The sequence below is a fragment of the Pagrus major genome, chromosome 4, assembly GCF_040436345.1.
Source record: "Pagrus major chromosome 4, Pma_NU_1.0".
Lineage (NCBI taxonomy): Eukaryota > Metazoa > Chordata > Actinopteri > Spariformes > Sparidae > Pagrus > Pagrus major.
In genome coordinates, this window is record NC_133218.1 from 10938555 (window position 1) to 10958067 (window position 19513).

At 42.6% G+C, this 19513-nt stretch overlaps 1 protein-coding gene across 1 annotated transcript; it reads left to right on the plus strand.

The window, feature by feature from the left end:
• Positions 1–3205, plus strand: tlnrd1 (talin rod domain containing 1). The gene has a single exon (XM_073465250.1). It carries the CDS (start codon positions 1569–1571, stop codon positions 2631–2633), a length of 1065 nt encoding a protein of 354 aa, XP_073321351.1. The 5' UTR covers positions 1–1568; the 3' UTR covers positions 2634–3205.
• The last annotated feature ends 16308 nt before the right edge of the window (positions 3206–19513 follow it).

A 19513-nucleotide genomic window follows, 5' to 3' on the forward strand; every position in this document is an offset into this window, starting at 1 on the left:
TCAGCAGCCAGTCCTGAAAGTAAAAGCAGTCGTAAAACTCCCCGGAGCTCTGCCGCCGCCGTGTAACTGGAATCTTCCCTCGCGTCGTCGTAAACGTGAGACAACAACCAGTTGACAGACATGGTGGGAAGCTAACTTTTAGCGATGGGCTACTTGTGTTGTTCCGTTGCTACAACTTCGCCGAGTCCAGCAGCCGTTCAGCCGCGACCACACCCTCCCCGCTTCCTCATAGTACTGTAGCGGGAGCGCGCAGCTCGACTTTGAATCTGTGGGAATAACGGCCACCACTTTCAGCTACGTTCACGGTTTCGTGGCCGTCAACCTGCCAAGACAAGTGACTTTAATTTGCAAAAGAGAACCGACTGGTATGGATGTAAGAGGCGAGTCCCCACAGAGGATATGCGGGGCTACACAGTCTCTGGTCCCGAGTTAAGACGCGGAGGAGCTGGAGGGCGGACAGACGGACGATGCATATGGAGTCGCAGCGACCGGAGCAACTGCTAGCTTCTCACCCAGGGCTGTGTTTGAAGAAGAAGAGGTTGAAAGTGGATTGAGGGGGTTGTGTTGAGGGAAAAGTCGGCCTCTCGGTGGATTTTACTTGGGAGGACTCATGAAATGATGGTGCTGGAGGGAAACACAAGTCTTCCCGCTGTCCAGAAGAGCTGCCCGGGTGGTGCCCTGTTTGTTACCAGCATGAGGACGCCAGGCCGGTCAAACTCATCGGGAACAAGTCGGACGAGATCTTGGTGCTGTTTCAGGCTACTTGCTGTGATGCGAGTGGACACAAAATGACATCCTGTTGAACATAGTCATAAAAAAGACCCCAAGAAAAGGCATCTAACGTCACAAAAATAGTGCAGAGGCAGTTCAGCAGATGTAATTCCAATTGGGAATGTGGTCTTGATTGCAAAGATAAGGAGCTTTTGACATTATTTTTTATAATTCTCAGTCTGCACTTTGCCTTCTAGAAGGCACCTTGGTGGCACTGCAGTTTGTGTGTGATTTCTTTTTTTAACTCAACAACCTGTGAATTCTTCTGGGACTACAATGAGGATATTGACTTTTTGGATTATGGTGTTCAGGGCATTTAAATTAACTTGTCAAGATAAGAGCATTTAGCTTATTACACTGATTACTCAGAAGTTGTGTTGTCATTGTAAAATTACTAATAACCAAGGCCAATAACTGGGAATATGCCAGATCATAGTTTCGACTTTTATTTTAATATACTTTAGAGACACATACATTGATGATGGGGATGTCGTTCAAACATAAGTAAATGCAGTAATTGAGTTTTGCTCTTTCTACATGTTTACATTGAGAATACATGTCCTGTGTGTCCACAGATAATGTTCAGTTGATTTCCCATACTCTGAAGGAATTTAAAGAAGACTGTTTGGCCAGTTGTTATTTAAAAGATTTTGTAAAAAAGCAGTGAGGTGAGGCTTCATGGGAATTTAGAAATGTCTTAAACAGTAAAATGCAGTGTGCAGCAGCAGGAAAATATAGATAAGTGAACCCCTCCAGAAGAGCAGTTTGACCCTCTCTCCCCCACTTCCCTCCTTATTATGGCTAGTGGTGGTTCTGGCAAATCAGCTAGCGAGGGATCAACCAGCACACCCACTGGCAGTTTGCAGCAGAGGAAGCGTCTCTCCTCCATCTGTGACACATGTAAGGGCAAGATGCAGCTGGTGGCCGACCTCCTCCTGCTGTCCAGCGAGACCAGGCCGGTCATGACCTCTGAGGGCGTGGCCGTGGCCGACACCTTCGACCAGTGTCGCGACACGGTCATCGCCAGGACTAAAGAGCTCTCCATTCTCACCCACGACATTCAGAGCCAGCTCAACATGGGCCGCTTCACAGAGGTGGGGGACCGCCTCCTGGAGATGGCAGACTTGGTGGTGTCTTTGACAGAGTGCTCAGCCCACGCCGCTTACTTAGCAGCCGTGGAGACCCCCGGCTCGCAGCCCTGCCTGCCAGGTCTGGTGGACCGCTACAAGGTGACCCGCTGCCGGCACGAAGTGGAGCAGAGCTGCGGCCTCCTCCGAGTCACGCCCTTGCCAGACCTCACTCCACAGCTCCTCCTCGAGCTCTCTCAGAACATCTCCACCAACCTCAAGAATCTGACGGACATCTCGTCACTGGCTAGCGAGAGGTCCAGGGACCGCTTTGCAAAAGAGCAATTCAAACTGAGCGTCAAGAGCATGAGCACGAGCGGCACAGCCTTCCTGGCATGTGTCAAGGAGGTGAAAACCCAGCCCAGTGAGCTGACCAGGAACCGCTGCGTCCTCTTTAGTGCTGCTCTGGTCCAGGCTGTCAGCGCCCTGGTCGGGTTCGCCACAGAGCCCCAGTTCCTTGGAAGAGCTGCAAGTATCTCCACTGAAGGGAAGGGGGTACAGACTGCAGTGTTAGGGGGGGCCATGAGTGTGGTTTCAGCCTGTGTCCTCCTCACTCAGGGCCTCAGGGATGTCGCACAGCATCCTGAGAGTAGCTCCAAAATGGCAGACTACCGTGAGCGCCTGCGTAACTCAGCGTGTGCTGTGTCAGACGGCTGCACTCTGCTCACTCAGGCACTCAGAGAACGCTCCTCTCCAAGGACTCTGCCGCCAGTCAACTCTCATTCTGTGAATTAGTTTAGGAAGAGGCAACATGAGCTCCAGTCGCCTCTGTCCTATTCTGACGTACCAAAGAGACTCACCTGGGTTGTCCCTGTTCATCAGGTGTAGAGTCAGAGTAACATCAGAAGAAGGCTGTCTGTGGGTCTATTCATGTGGTTGAAGAGGAGCACTAAAGCAACCGCTGCAGGGTTTAGTGTCGCGCTGGATGTGACTCAGACCTTGTTAGAAACTGACCCGGGCTCAGCTGACAGCCCGCTCTCACCAGCAGGCAGCAGCCTTCAAACCTGAAAAGTTTACCTCAGTTTTCAGCTCCGGTGAAAACACCAGCCTTGATGATGGATGTAGCCTCGCTGTGTGAACCTATGGTTGGCTGACATGTGCTTTGTGAGATTGGAAAGAGTGATCTGAGTGTCTCAATGCTTGTTTTTTTTTTTTTTTCAATGTGTGAATTCTTATTTGGTAAAAGCTGCTGTGAGTGTGTGCCATAGGTTTTACACTATTTACCAGACTTCCCATAGTATTTTAAAGTGTTTTGATCGTGCATGTAATGGAGTATTTATTTCAACTATTAAAAATGTTGTTTCTGATATGCTGTTGTTGGGCTAATGTGCTTTAAAATGCCACATTTATGTTTAAATTATCTATTCAGACAAGTGACAAAAAAACCTATGTCTGTCAGCTCCAGTGATCTGTCCATGCTGATAATTTGTCAAGTTCTGGTGCTGTCTGTCCGTGGGGTTTCTGCATCCACCCCAAAAATGGAGGTTAAATTAACTTTGTGGTATTCATAGCATTAAAAAATCCATTTAAAATACAACATTCTAATAAGGCACCCTGCATACATGTTTTTTTTAAAAAAAGATATAACTAATGATTTATTAAAATAATGTTTTGTAAATTAGTCATAAGCTGTTAAAGGGTAAGTTTACCCAACAGTTAGCCCTTTAGTTCATCAACTGTTTGACCGGCCAAAGGGATTATTAACAACCTGGTAATTCTCATGAATATTAGAATATAATATTTCTTTTCAATCTTGTGAACATAAGTTGTTAACCTAATCAAACAATGTAATCATCTATCAGGACTTTATATTAATATTGATATTTGTACTTTCCAGAAACAGTATCCCTATGTAGTACTCACAACATACTGACAGCAGTTTTACTTCTGAGAAAAAAGCAGCTGATTCACCATTATTTTGGTGTGAAGACATGTATGTCAAAATCTCGACTAAAAATAACCAGAACTATCTGCTTGGCTAGATAGCAGTAGAGGAAAGAGATGATTGTAAATATGGACACTTTTTTTGTCATTTAACCCTTTCAGTTCAAGTGCTTGATGATGGAAAGTTCAGTCTCTTTCTGCTGCTAAACGTGTAGAATGAAAGAAATGGTAAAACGGGGACACGTATCACTAAATAAGTAGTTTTGTTAATTTTACAATCAAACTATTTCTGCATCTTACTAACGATAATATCGGGGAACACAAACTAAAACTCAATGTCTTTTTTGTTGCATGTCAGTAGTGGAATTTTTCAGATCAATAACTTAAAATAGCAATAAAATACAGTACAAAAGTATCATCAGTAAAATGTGTAAAAGTCATTAAAGTCATCACACAGGAAAGTTGTTCCTGTGTGTGTTATATTGTTAGATTATTATTACAGATAGATTAATGTATAAGTAGCCTTTTTTAGTGATAGTAGGTTGGGGTGCAGCTAATGTTAATAACTTTGGATTTTGCTGGCTAATAACACATTTAACAGGTTAATATAGGTTTTGTGTGTAAAATCATAAGTAATGTAACTAGTATGTCAAATGAAGGAAGTGGAGTAAAAGTGATTAATCTCTGAAATGTAGATTGTAGAATGTAAATTGTAAAATATAAAATGCAATTATTTTCATTTTTGGGTTAGCCTGTACTTAAATAATTGTAGTTAATTAAGCAATGCAGTCAATTTTATTTACTATTTTCTGAGACTATTATTCAATTGATTAATCAATCAAAAGAAATTTGAGCGGTTCCGAGTTGAGAAATGAGAATGAGTTGTTGCCCTGGTCGAGATGGTTATGTGCTTTAGTACATACATGCCTCACCTAGACCTGGTCTCATGCAGCTTTGTCAGTGAACACCCAGACGAGGTGTTGTTGAGTCGAGACCAGCTCCAGGCAGTTACTCTGTGGCTGGCCTGACCTTTGACCTCCCCGTAGAAGAGGAAAAATAGATCAGAGTAGTATCACACCCTGTGTGATTTTCACTGTTACTGACTTTTAAGTCAAACAGTCAGAGTTTGCAGTTTTGTGTTTCAGGTAGTTCTCATCTGCATGTCAGACGTGTTAGACTGAATAAGAATGGCCGTTACTCCAGCAGTATGTGCTTAATTAGGCTGTATGTGTTTTATTAACATTCTCAGGTCATGTCATAGACCTCAGGTTGTGTCAGGCCTTTTTCACAGAGCACATTGTGACATGTCACAGCAGGCAAATCACAGGTGTACATAATCCCAGGGAAGATGGCTGAACCATGCTGTCTCACTGCGACACTGTCGTGGACAAGTGGGGCACTTAAATAGAACAGAGCCACTGTTAATGTTTCTTTCCCTAGAGTGACAAGTCAAACCGCTGTTGTGAAAAAGGTCTGAAACACCTAATTGAAATGCAGCATTTTACCAAATTAATAGTTCAATATTTTGGAAAATATGCTAACTTGTTTTCTTTACAACAGTGACAGATCAATATTAGTCTGCGTGTTTCGTACAGAGCTGGATTAAGGGCGTGGTTAGCCTAGCATAGCATAAAGACTAGAGGCAGAGACCTCTAAAGCACACTAATGTGTACCTCATGTTTAATCCGTACACAAACAGAAATTTTAAAATGACCATTTGTAGGTGGGGAAGTTCTGTCCTTTCATTTCTGAATGAACAACAGTTTATCCATCTGCAGTACAGTGAGCCATATAACAGACATACATTGGGTCTCTGAATGAGACAAAGTCTGGGGAAGCAGGTGTGCAGTGCTCTTTATCTGAGGTAATAAAGTGAACTGATCACACATAAATGTCATCATTGTGCAGCATATAGCCAACACAAATGTTAACTTCACCACCTCCGATAAAGTGCAGTGCTCTGCTTCCCTAAACTTCTCAAGGTTCATTTATTTGCCAGTTTACAACACCGGGTTTCACAACGAAATGCATGTTCTAGTCGCTTTATGTTCCCCCAAAAAAATCTTTTTGGTGGCATGTTGAGGATGAGTTCAGGAGTCTCAGCCTGGGGAGTGAAGCTGCTCTGTAGTCTGGTGGTACAGCAGCAGATACTTCTGTACCTCTGTGCAGACATCTCACTTCACTGATGTCACTGATGCTCTGTAGATGGTACCAGTGATGTTCTGGGCAGCCACCGTAGCCAGAAGGGTCAGACTGCAGAACTCCAGACTACGGCCCACCTCCGGTGCTGGGACCCATCTCCATCGTCAGGACCGATTGTGGAAAAAGAAGTTTTTTATCGCACTTCCTTATCAATAAATAACATTTACCCCATTGAGTACCAACCAGGATTTCAACGTTGATTGCAAGTTGAAAACTGGGTGAAATGTGGTTCCAACATGAATGTGCACAAAACAAAGTTGTGTAATTGTTTTGATAATCTGTTCGTTTGTGGGGAGGAAGAGAGACAAAAGGAATTTCACTAAGGTGTGTGTAGTGGCCATCTTGGCTGAAAAGGTAGGGCTGCTGGTCATTACTGTCAAGATTCCCAGTTTGAGACCCACCCTCTCAACTATATTTCTTATTGCCTTGAAACAGCTGAGTCATAGGCCGTGAAAGGATACATTTTCCCAAAAATGAAAATCCAGTCCAGACCTAGTAGTCAGCCCTTTAGTTCATCACGTAGACTGCTCGACCAGCCAAAGGGATTATAGGTAGCTGTAGGGCAAAAATCATCAAAAATGTTTAGGAGCCTAAGAAACCACATCTATCTGTTGAAAGCCAGTATCGTTCAGTTCTGAACACCTTTTCAGTGGTGATGCTTTTTAAATGTGTATCAATCAAAACAAAGCAGGGGTCATGTGGCATCTGCTCTGTAGCCTGTCATACATCCAAACATAGAATACACATTTTTATAAGCATGACAAGCAATATAGGCTAGTAGCCTTAACGTGAAACCAAATGTGATCAATCACCTTAAGTGATACAACATGTAGCAGACCCTGTCCTGGGCCGTGATGAACCATGCCAGTTTGTGATGATCCCAGTAAGAATGCTTTCTATTGCTCCTCATGTAAAAGTTAACAAGAACTTGACACAGGAATTTAGCCTCCCTTTTCCTAAAACTGATGGTCGGATCCTTGGTTTTGCTGACGTTGAGAAGAAGGTTGTTCTCTGTGCACCACTCTGCAAGATCACTGAAGTAGGCGATAGACTGTCAGGAAATTAGAATTGATATGGAAATATGCACATATATTCCAGTCACTTTTTTCCTCGAAAAATTACTGCTTCTCTCAAAATATCACAACTTGTAATATTATAATGTATTTCTCAAAACCTCAGATTATTTTTCTAACTGTGGCCCGAATACTCCATTTCAATTGTGAGGGTTTGAGGTAAACACATAATGGTGAGGCTGGATATATTTCCCACAGCACTGTAATAATGCTCCAAACTAACTGGTCTGGTGCCATGTGCATTCTGCATTCATAACCAGTTGTGGACAGGTAAATACTGTTCACATCCAAGTTGTAAATACGACTGGAACACAGAATGATCTACTCATTTAAACCACATTTTAATGTATATAGTGTTACACTGTCAGTGCACAGTGCACAGTGTAAACCCTCATACAGCCATCTCTGTAAGCAAACAGCCATCTTACTGTAAGTTGTCTTGTGATTTAAAAACTTGCATGTTGTACAAATGTGAATCTTTCCCATCACTACCTCTTATCTCAGCATTGGTCTTGGCCACACATCCCAGTACACAGAGCAGCATCCTGTGTTCTCCTGCCCTGCCCTCTCCAGTTCAACCCAGGTCACACTCTAACTCCTGGAGTAAAGCCGTCCTAAGGTCTGGGTTGTGGTAATCTCACAGAACCCAAATCCTCTTTTAATGAAATGTATTATATAGGGATGTCTTCCATGCAGCATTTGAAGTTGGATCTGAGCTGAATCCTTTTTATAACACAGGTCAGGTAACCCTGATATGACTCTGGATAGTGTCTGCCAAGTTTAGCATTCTGGGTGTTAGGAATTGAGTTTGCACACAGTCTCTCACTGATAAACGACCTAAACAAATGGCTCCACTCTGGCTGTGAATGATCTCAAGATTCACCACTGACTATTTAATGATTCATTCTGCTCAGTTTACTAAATGTGTCTACACACATGACAGATGAGATCAAAACACGGTGTGCTTACACAGTGGGCCTCTTCCAAATAACAATCAAAGAAAATACATAAAAATACAAATGTAAAACTCACAAGATAACAATGGAGCAACGATCAGTCAACGATCATATTGCATCATATCAAACAAAGAAAAAAAGACTTGAATAGGAGAAAAAGCGTGATAACAATGAGTTGAATGTAATGAATTTCTTTTTAAAAGCCATTCATCTGTGCACCACATTGTCTCAGCTCTGGTTTTACACAAAGAAAGGTGAAGATGGACAACCTGACTGGTATTATCAGAAATAATACAACAGTTAATGAAACATTATGTAACTATTTGACCTTAAAAGAACCATTTAAATGTTACAATGACTTGAAATAGGGTGAATGGTGTCTCTGTCTCAGCCGCCCTGCTTCTGCACGATGTAACTTCAGAGAGCAGGTAGCATCACAGTGAGTAACAGCTACCTCTCGCTTTTCATTCCAGCGTTCATGTTAACAGGTTCGACCAGCCACACTGCTGTCCCCTGATGTATGGGTTAGGGTTAGGGTTACCCGGGGACAGTGCCGACTGTCATCATGCATGCATACATCAGGGGACAGAACCGACTGTCAGTCATTTTGACTTTCAACTGTCTGATCTTTACAGTTTCCTGAAAGCAACCTCTATCTGATGTGTACTGTAGCTACAAGTTAGCTATGCTAGCTGACGAAGAGGACGCTGACGAAGAGAAGAAGAGACAGTGACCGAGTGACTGTTCTAATTTTCTCATTGGCAGCCTCGCTAAATTAAAGGCTGCAGACAGACGTGGAGCTGGACTTGCTGCTGTTGAATAGTCAGTGATATTAGCCACATGCTAAGTTATATGTCTTGGGTTGTTGCACTTGCTTGATGTTTGGTTGAGTTAGTCAAGTTATCCACTCATTAGTTTTTGATCATGAACCATGTCAGCCCATTTCAACAGAGGTTTAGCTGGTAGCATGTTACAGACAGGTGTTATAGTCTCTGGTTCAGGTAACGTTAGCTTAGCGGGCTGTGACTGTCCTGAGCTGTGTGTAACGGTTCTGCAAACTTTGACTGCCGCATGGCAAAAACGCTGGGAATCTATGTTGACTTCAGATATACGTTTTGAAGATATAACATTGTCATGACGTGCCGGTTACACTACTCTGACAAAACACGTGGTTTGTATTTCACTAAGAAACGGTGGTCTCTCTCAGGTTTTCACTCAGTAATGTACCCTGCCTGCTCACTATGTTTTGTGGTTCAGTTATGGAAAGTTTCAGGGCACCATGTGACCACATAGTGAATAATTAGGATGTCTAATAAACTGGAGGTATGTATTGATTTAACAGTATTACCATAAATCAAATAGGAATAAATCATGGCATAATATAGAGGTAATTCTGTTATACTTATGTTTCACCGTTCTGTTATAACCAACATCACTTTGGTGTGAGTAAGAGTCATAATGTCCACTTAGACTTTCCAGAGCCTTCAAAGGCATCGTATGGTCTTCCTCAAAAGATTAGATTTGTGTAGTTGAGCTTCCAAAAAAGCTTGTAGGTGGACTGTGAGTTAATTTTTTTCCTTATCTTTTATCCTACAAATACAATAAGGTTTCCTTTTTTTCGATATTAAATGAATACTAATGAAATGATAACAACCTTGCAACTCGCAGCATTTCCTTCATTCAGATCGTATCACTATTATGAAATAAGATTAAAAATACTATATGAATACTAAGATGAATCTGCGAACAATCTCATCACAAATTAGAATGTACTACTAGAACAATAAGATAAGAGTGGAGTCTGAACTCCTGCCTGCATGCATGTTACTGTATTACAGTGTCAATAACTCTAAATCTAACAATAAAACAGTATCAAACAGTTAACAGTTTGTAAATTAAGCTCTTCAGCCTTTTCGTGGCATGATACAAAGCTGGGAAGGCTTTCAACGGTTCTTGGCCCACAACAGGAAACCTATAGCCTGTGCTATCAGGAGTGGCTTCCTTCACACGACAACATGCTGGAGTCATAATTTCAGGCAAGGTTTCGCCCATTTCCTGCTGCAGGAGGGAAACACTTGCCTATCCTTTTCCCCAGGGAAGCTCCCATCCCCGCAACGCTGACGACACCCATCTCTGAGGAGAAGGAGGCCGCCTGTGGACGAGACCAGGCCGGAGCCTTTATTCTGATTGACACACACAGTCATGCTAACCTGGTCTGGTGGCCAGCTGTACTGTAGCTGTACTGTATTTTAATCTGGGTTTTATTTTTAACTCTCAAGTTTAGCACTGCACGAGGTGGATGTCCTTCCTGTTTGCCAGGCAGGCTAGCACATTAGGTTTCCAGGTTTGTTGTAGTAACCTGAGAGGAGCAAACTGATCCTGTGTACATTATTGATGGCTGATTGAATGACAGTGCTAAGGCTCAGACACAGTGAACCTTACAAACACTCAAAAAGAAAGACAGAATGCAATGTAACACCACTGTTATCTTATTATGCTCCAAGCTTTTGGATGTGCAAAGTAAGTATTTTCAGACTTGGCTTGGGTTTCGTTTGTTTTTTTTGTTTCATTTAATGTTTACTGTTCACATTTAAACCTGTAATTCTTATTACCATAAGCACTACTAATGGCAGCAGCAGGGGCGTAACCAAGATTTTAGATATACTGAGGTCACGTGTCCAAGCCTCCCAACACACTCTGTGAGGCTGAGATTAAAGAACAATGGCATAGAATTGGCATGAAAAAGTTTTGATTCCTGCCCTGTGTTTAATACACACACAACATTAAAATCAATCTTCTCAACGTATTCTCTGTAAGATAGCAAATTATTGTGTTTCCCAAAATCTTTCAAGGTTTCCCACAGGATTTCATGAGACTACGGTGGACCACAGGTCTTCCCGGGGGGGTTCCGGGGCGGCATTCCGAAGGGCCGCCATTCCGAACATTCACTTTCATGTTTCGGAATGCCGGCCCTTAGTTATTTTTGAAAAAAGGGCGCCATTCCGAACCTGAAACCCTAACCCTAACCCAGTCGGAATGGCGGACTGTCGGAATGGCGGTCCTTCGGAATGGGGGTCGCCCCCCTCCCGGGGGGGTCCAGGGAGTATGCTCCCCTGAAAGAAAATGTTGCACATTCTTAAATGCATCTGGTGCACTTTGTTATCATAAATAACATGAACATAAATGAGAAATAGAAGATTTAGAATGTAAAAAACACTATTAGGGCTCTGCTGCCTGGTTATTAATTAGTTCATTATCACAATTCACTATAAAATACAGCTTTGGCTATACACTATTAACACAAGCCTATAAGCTATGGTCATTATCAATCCACTGTGTTGTTGCGACTAAACCGTGTTACCCCTGAGAGACTATCATTGTCTTGTTTTAAAGTGATTCGGCCTGTGAGGAGAACCATATTGCCTCTCATCTCGTCTGACTGGTTGAGGTTGCTGCTGGAAAGCAAGAGTTTCATTTCATTCACACATATATCTTTACCGAGCTGCAGTTCATAATCACCGTTACCCTTAAGTGCTTATCAAACGCAATAAATAACGTGAGCTATATTTCAGTCTCATGTTTGTTTGTCAGGCCCAGAGTCACAGAACAGCGCTGGAAGGCTGCTAAATAAAACACAGGCCAAGGAACACAATTACCCGCTAACATCAGCTAGGTTAACAAGACAGACAGACTACAGATTGACAGACTGCAAGCTAACACATCAACTTAACGTTACTGTTATTTGAAACTATTTGAACCTACCTGATAGCTGTTCCTGAAAGTATTTGGGTTTTTTCCTTGACACTGACACGCCGCTCTGATACGAGGGGGAAGAGAGGAAGGGAGGGAAAGTGAAAGAAAGAGAGTGCACAGGAAATAAACTGCCCCTCACCTATTGTGTGTATTCTCTTCATGTCTACGACATATTCTACAGATACAGACATTAAAACTGTAGTAAAATACTGCTATGATGTCCGTATGACTGTCTGTAGGTCATTTTCAGTCTGAGAACCATGCGTCTCGCCTTGACAGGCCTCTCAGGCGTCCTGTGTGAACCATCTCACCTGTGAACACGGACGCTGAAATGAAAAGCGAAAGGTAACGCTATGCAGCAGCGCTCCACACATATCTAGTGTGTCCAGCCTGTTACATGTGTTCACGACAACAGAGCATTTATAGACAGCTCTACCTGTTGATGGAATATCCAATTGATGCTTGGATCGATCTTGTGTGCATAGTATTGGTAGTATCGATATTTTGGGATCGATCAGCCCACCCCTAAAAGAATCCGGCATGGTATACCATTAACAACTGAATGTATTGAAAACAGCATGCCTTCCTGATGTGGTATTCATCGCCTTCACTGAAAATTGTGTTTCTTCTCCTGAGAGAGAGAATATTTGAGTTTCACTTCAGAATGATGTATGTGCTGACGAGGGAAAGTTTCTCTGTGCTCAACTTTTAGACTTTTTGTGACATTATAATCATCGTTGTCCAATAGCCAACTAACGACAGCGTGATGTGAAAACTTTCATTGTCCAGTTGACTTTTGGGTGAGGCAGGCGACACCTTGTGTCCAGTAGTCAAACATTTTGAAACACATATTTGCACATGAATCAATTTTACATTTTCATATGAGTAAGGTGTGATTCTAATCATTTTCAACAAGGTCATTGATTTTTTTGTAGAAAAAGCCTATCAGACACATGGAACATCAAACATGAGGCTGGTCTCCAACACAGAAAATACTGTAAAGAGACGTGTTGACAGGCTTAACAGGCTGAAAATATATCTAATTTTAGGCCCCTCAGAATATACATTCAGATGGGAGTCATACAGTGACGGGAGGTGATCCTCTGCTGTTATTGCAGGTGATGGAACTAAACAGTTGTTCCCCAGCCTTGACATCTGCTCTATTTTACTGAAAACACCCTCCGTTCACATTCAGCCGCAGAATGTGGAAACTTGGCTGTCTCTCAAGTCCATTTTTAATTCCAGGCCCAGCCCTTCTTTGGCTCCCACCACAGCACACGACTGACCTTTTACCTTAGCCATGTTCAGACCCTCTTTTTGTTTTGGACCTGCCTGCAGGGAAGAGACGGTCGGCTGGATGCTTTCACACCCACACACTGACCTTTGAGCCACAATGTTTCAGGATCTTTTTTTGGACTCACAGTCGTTGGAGAGCTTCCTCCTGATGAACAGTGTACACATTGTTAAGTAAAACCCACTCCCCACACACACACACTTCATATCCTGTCCCGACCCCACCCTGCTCTCCATTGTCCTCACACATAAACACAAACACTACACTGGGCTGTGACTCAGTCTACCTCTGCAGACACAGTTTTGTCTTTATCAGGGATCACCTCAGTGATCAACCCAAAGTGTGTGTCCCTGTGGGGTTTCCCTGTGATGTGAACACGATTTATGTATCCTGCATGTATTTGTAACTTCCTCTTGTCTTAAAGCCAGGTGGAGGGTGGGTGATGTCACTGACATTTGGGTATGGAAACAAGATAACAGCAGCTCTTGATGAAAGTTGGTAGCTGCTGCTGTTTTTCCTGCTAGCTGCTAAAACAGCTGAAGACAAGACTAACAGCTCAATTCCAGCCAGCGCGGCTGTATGATGGTGCATCTGCGAGGTGGTTTGTTCTGTCCTCCTCATGGCCTCACACCTCACCAGGAGCGTTTAAGGAGCTGATCATTTTGGCAAACTGATATTATTGACTTGCTCAGATTTTATTTATTTTAGAATTTCCTTCCTTTTTGTGCTTCTACGATGGCTAAGTTGGTAGTAAATTCTTTTTTTTTGTCCACAGGGTGTTTTATTTTGAAAATTGACTGAATGCTCGATCTATGCCATTCCTGAGTCTGACTACCTATACCTAGCTCTGCTATGAGCAGCTTAACGCAGCTTCTGTCAAACACCGACCAGGCCAGCTGAATGTGGACAGAGTTGCACCCCGTGGAATCGAGCTGAAACACTGTAAGTAATATATGGGGCATGGATGCAGCGTGACACACAGCAGAGTGAACTGAACTGAGTCAACTCAGGCTGCTCCACTGAACACGGAAGCTGGGCACACCCGCACAGGGATCAGGCTTCATCTCCATTGTTACACAGCTGGTGCATTTTTTCTTTACACACAGTACATGGCCCTCCAAAAGGGAGAAATTACCTGGAACTGTAACAAGTAAAATCTATTTAAAAATGGTTGAGGCGATGTGATGCAACAGCAACACTGTGGGTGTTTTTAGATTGTACATTCAAATAAGTCAGTGTCTATCCATGATCCTGTAGTTAAAACAATCTATTTAACTAATTCAGTACCAGTTAATATAGCTTTCACATTCACATTTCCACTTGCATTATCACTTGTTAAAACTCAATATGCACACATTGACGCCAACTTGGTGCATTTTGTCTGTGCGCCGCGTACTGTATTTAAGCAATAACATGCTTTGGTAAATTGCTGACAAAGTGTTCATATTTAACAGTTATAACAGTTAGTTAGTTAGTTAGTTAGTTAGTTTGGGACTCACTAAAAACTTGGCATTTCTCCTGGATGGGAGAAATGCATCCTGGTACATCCTGGTTTTGCAGGATGTAGTAGTACACGCTTCCATGATCTGATTGCACATTGTTATTCCCATAATTTGTGTATGTGCATGCATGGAAGGGATCCTGACCTAGACTAAGAATGTTTGTGTGGTTTAATGAGATGTATTCTGCTGGAAAACCTTTAGGAAACGTAGGACTTTAGGTGATATAGTATAAAACTGCTCAATGAGCGGTTTGTTCAAAGGACCGTTATGAGGCTGACCACAGTTCATGACCTGAGTGGATATAGAGTTTTGTTTTATGGCTTTTTACCAGTAGAATTGATTGTTTTCAGGTATTTAAAAGAATATTTCCAAATTTCAGCCGGTGTTTGGTTTTAGAATATATAACTCACAGATTCATGGTTAGGTTTTAGAAAAGATCCTGTTCTGGATTTAAATGAATAAGTCTGCGTTCATGTGTGGTTTCACACAGGACAGGAGCAGCAATGATCCCCAAAAATAAAAATCGTCATCTGGTTGACATTACATGTGATGAGACACCCAATGCGAGCTGACGAGAACATGCATCAGGCACACAACATTCTGTGTGACGCAAGACGTAAGGCGCTGCCCTCAATGACATACCACATTTTAAGGGAGTCTCTCTCTGCTAAATGCTAATATTTGCCAATTAGCACAAAACACAAAGTACAGCTTAGACCGAGGGGAATCTCCAGTCAGTTGGTACATGCTGATGTACATGTTGACATGGTGGTACATGTTGATTAAAAAGCCAGTGTTTGAATTACGTTGTGGCTTTCGGGGAACCCTATTTTGCGGTGGTAGAGCAGTCCTAGGCCCTACACAGGTGTTGCAATACATCAGTGCATCTCAATTCAAACAGAAGATTTATCCTGGGACAACAAAAATGTTCTCTTTTAATTGCTCTCTGTTCAAAAACAATAAAAATGCCAATGTACAGTGGAGAGGCAATTTGCATTACTTTGTTGAAGAGACCAGAAGGTTGCAGCCCATGAGAATTATGAGCCTGTGAGTGTGAGAGAGCGTCACTTGCATTGAGGAACAGGAAGGTTTTCTGGTAATAACATCAGAAAGTCTTGCTGGTACTGTGTGATTAGGCTACTAGCTCCTCGGCTAACTGAGCTAATCAGCTATCAGCAGCTAGCTACAGCCATAGCTAGCTAGTTAGATAGAATATCAGCCACAGTTGTTGGTTGCTATGGTGATATGCTGCCCCCAATATTTTTGGAGCTACCTTTGAATCCTGGCCATACCTTTAACATCACCCCTTTACTACACCATTCACAAACAAAGGCCACACTGTTAGAAGCATAAACGTAGTTTTATTGGAATTGATAGAAGGTTTGAGATGGAAAGGATGAAAAGAGGTTGATTGCTGGGGGGATGAACGGGGTGGAATGGAGTTGTGGTGTGGCTGGACCACCTAGGAGCCTAGGGTAGAAACTCAGGGTGAGGGAATGTCTGGATGAGCACGTGGCTTCATCATTTCTCTGTGGTTCCTATAATAGAGAAGAAAAGAAGAGGTGTCTGATACGTGATACTTGATGTGAAGAAACTGAGCACCTGGCAGGACCAAGCACAGGGATGCTGGCTCTGTGCAGAAATGAGCTGGGATGGCCTGGGTTAAGTTCTGGGACCTTCTTGTTGTGAGGCAGTGATGTCAACCGCTGAGTCGCTCTGTAGAGAGGACAGAGGAGAAGAACAGGGTTTGCACTGGTGATTGAATTAGTGAGGCACAGGTGGTTGAACTTAGGTGGAACATAGTGGTGTGGTCTTCCTGTCTATAATACTCGTTTTCTCAATTCACATTCCCGTAATGATATTTAAGACTATGCTGTACTATACAGAGTGCCGCAGGAAGGAATCCTAGAACTTGGAAAGAAGTGAGGAATTTTGCTCTTCTGGTTGCTTTGTCTCAAAGCCAATGGACACGTGTTTTGGTTCAATGCATGAAAAAAGGTCTGAGGTTGACACCAGCTTGAGAGATGTTCCCATTTTGTTCTACAACTTAAAATATGCCAGTGTAAACCATGTTTGACCAAGTGTTTACGTGTCTTAAAAACGGCGGTCATCACGGTGAACATGGAGACTCCTCCCTAGTCTGTCTTTACAGGCCGACTTTAGTTACAAACTATTCTAACTAACTTTACAACTTGTAGATTGATCCACTTACAGTAAATTGTGAACAGCATTGTGTAGTAAGAAGCTTCATGATGGTGACGTTGCAGTGATCCAGAATCCAATAAATAATCACACAGCTTGTTGACGAGGAAACCAGGGCTAGGCTCACTTCCGGTTAGACTACAGAAATACTTCATCCCTGCAGCACTCTATACTTCTGTATATTTGTGCCACCAGTTTGTCTGAATCTGCTGCTCAACTGCTGGACAATGCTCTCTCCCAGGCTCCCCTGTACATTTTCCCCAGGCTGTCTTCCCATGTCGACCATTCCATCTATGGCATAAGGCACCCTTGCATCACACACCCAGAAGACTTTTTCTTTCACATATTTTGCAGGGCTGCTTGGCATGTATTGTAAGAACCTGCACCTGCCCCTGAATGTTACAAGCTGCTCATCAACTGTGACACAGTCATTGGGGATGAACTTTGCTCTGAAGTTAGTCAGGAAACACAAGTCCCACACGTACCTGAAAAACTGCAATGGTCTATGCGCTGTCACAAAGCTCTGGTACTCTTGTCATTGAACCACAGAAGACTTCACTTACCCTTATGTCTGCTGACACTTGTGCCTAATAAATTAGATTTTGCACTGGATCTTTTACCCACGCCTGCAGGAGGTCAAACCAAGAAATACTATGAATTCTTCTTCTTGAATGCAGCACCACTCTTTGCCTAATGCTGCGCCTGCTCTCCGTTCCTCTAAATTGGTGCATTTTACAACCTCCTTAGTGATGTTCTCTGTGATAAAGATGTCAAAGCCTCATTTAGTCTTTTGTTATGGTAGAGTAGTCGACAATAAAATCCAATGATATCCCTTATTCATAGCCCTTGAATGTGAGTGTAAATGGTTGTTTGTCCAGATATGTCAGCACTGTGATGAACTGGCGACTTATACAGGGTGTACCCCGCCATTGCCCAATGTCAGCTGGGATCGGCTCCAGCCCCCCCGTGACCCTGAAGGGGATAAGCGGTGTCAGATAATGGATTCATGGATGGATGGATGGATGGATGGATGGATGGATGGAAATACAGACAAAATCAAAGGTTCCTGTCAGATTCCATTAAGAATACATACGAGTCATTTCTGACCCTCATTTTTGGGGTAGCAATACAAAAATAGTTTTGCCATAGTCAAAAAAATGTTTGTGATGTTAGAAAACAACTTAGTTGAGAGCTTTGTCAAAGCTGCTGTAAGTGTTGTTGTTGTTTTAGCTAACTTTCTGTCCGTTTTGCAGTTAGCAGTCCCTTCCCTTGTCTCTGCGTCACCACATTAATGTTCAGCGACAATCTCCAGACATAGCCAACAGGGGCATCCCGGTTCTTTCTCCTTCATGTTACCATATGCTGAACTTTGTTAGCACTAAAATGTGTTTTTCAAAATGTGTTTGCCAAGAAGTTATGTGTTATGTGTCATATTATAGTGTCATATTTTGGAGAAAGGTTCGGCTTGCTACAAGTCCTTATTTAGGGATGCGTTTGTAAATTGTACTCCACGCACTCTGGAACAAACTGGACCTTTGTACATGGAAGCTCAGAAATGTGCTGACTCAGACTCAAAAGTCCTGAGTAAGAATGGATGTATTGACACATCAAAAATGACCTACCTTTTGTCCATGTTTGTCCGGGGTTTAGCAGCCTAAGAGTGCTGAAATTGAACACGGCCTCCAAGAACGTTGGAGGTTAGTTTGAGAAAGTCGATACAGTACGGAGGTGATTTACAGCGGCTCTCACCAGGACTATGACTCCGGGATGAGAGAGGAGAGGAGAGAGAGTCGGACATCAGCAGCGGGTGAATACGGCGTGTAAAGCCGGAATATTTTCACATCTTATTCTGTGAACTGAGGATTTTTTTGGACCAAACCAGAGGTGATTGATTGAAGACAAACCAACACTGTTTTGGTGTGTTTGATTTCATTTAAGTCGAGTCTGAATGAAGTGTGTTTTATGATGAGTTAACAAGGCAATGTAGCTTGTCTTAGTTCAGTAAAAGAGAAACTTGAAATCAGTGTAAAGTTGAATTTTTCTGGTTTGGTAAGGAAAACAGATGTATATCAACTACTTGACATTTTGAGAGTTAATTTAGTTATTTATTAAACTAAAAGCTTTGAGAGCTTGTGAAACATTGCAACTGCCACTGAGTCGGGACGGGCCGGGGCTAGCTGGTTAGCATGCTAACTTCAGTAGACATCTCTGTAACACAGTTCATAAACATCTTTGACATCCCAACACTGTTGTTTCTTTACATTCTGTTGATAATGTTAGTTCATTTTTTGAATGTTTTAAAACAAAAATTCTGGCAATACCCTATAAATGTCTCTGTAACATGCTCCTGTTAATAATGAATTCAATGGTAAATACCTCATAGAATTCCTTTGTGAGGCGCTATATGTAAAGTAGTGTTAGAAAGGAAGGGCTCGAGCAGTGGCTCGGGGGCAAGACAGCTAGGTTCAGTCACCAGCACCTGGCTTGATAATGTGTCCCAGTGAACACAACTAGCAAGGTTGTGAGGAGGAAGGCAGTGAGGGACCATTTCCTTATCACTGTAAATAATACTGGATATTGGAAACATAGCAGTTGGTAGTTCACCAACACCATAATCAACAACTCTTCTGTATTTTTTAAACGATAAAGAATTTCTGTGTAACACAGGAGGGAGGCTCATGGTCTGCATGGTCCCAGGACAACAGTGGGGTTAATCTGGGACAGAACAGGTTAATGGTGACAAAGACCT

Bases quoted from the DNA above. Each gene is read 5' to 3' on its own strand.
- tlnrd1 (XM_073465250.1), top strand. From the start codon at position 1,569: ATGGCTAGTGGTGGTTCTGGCAAATCAGCTAGCGAGGGATCAACCAGC.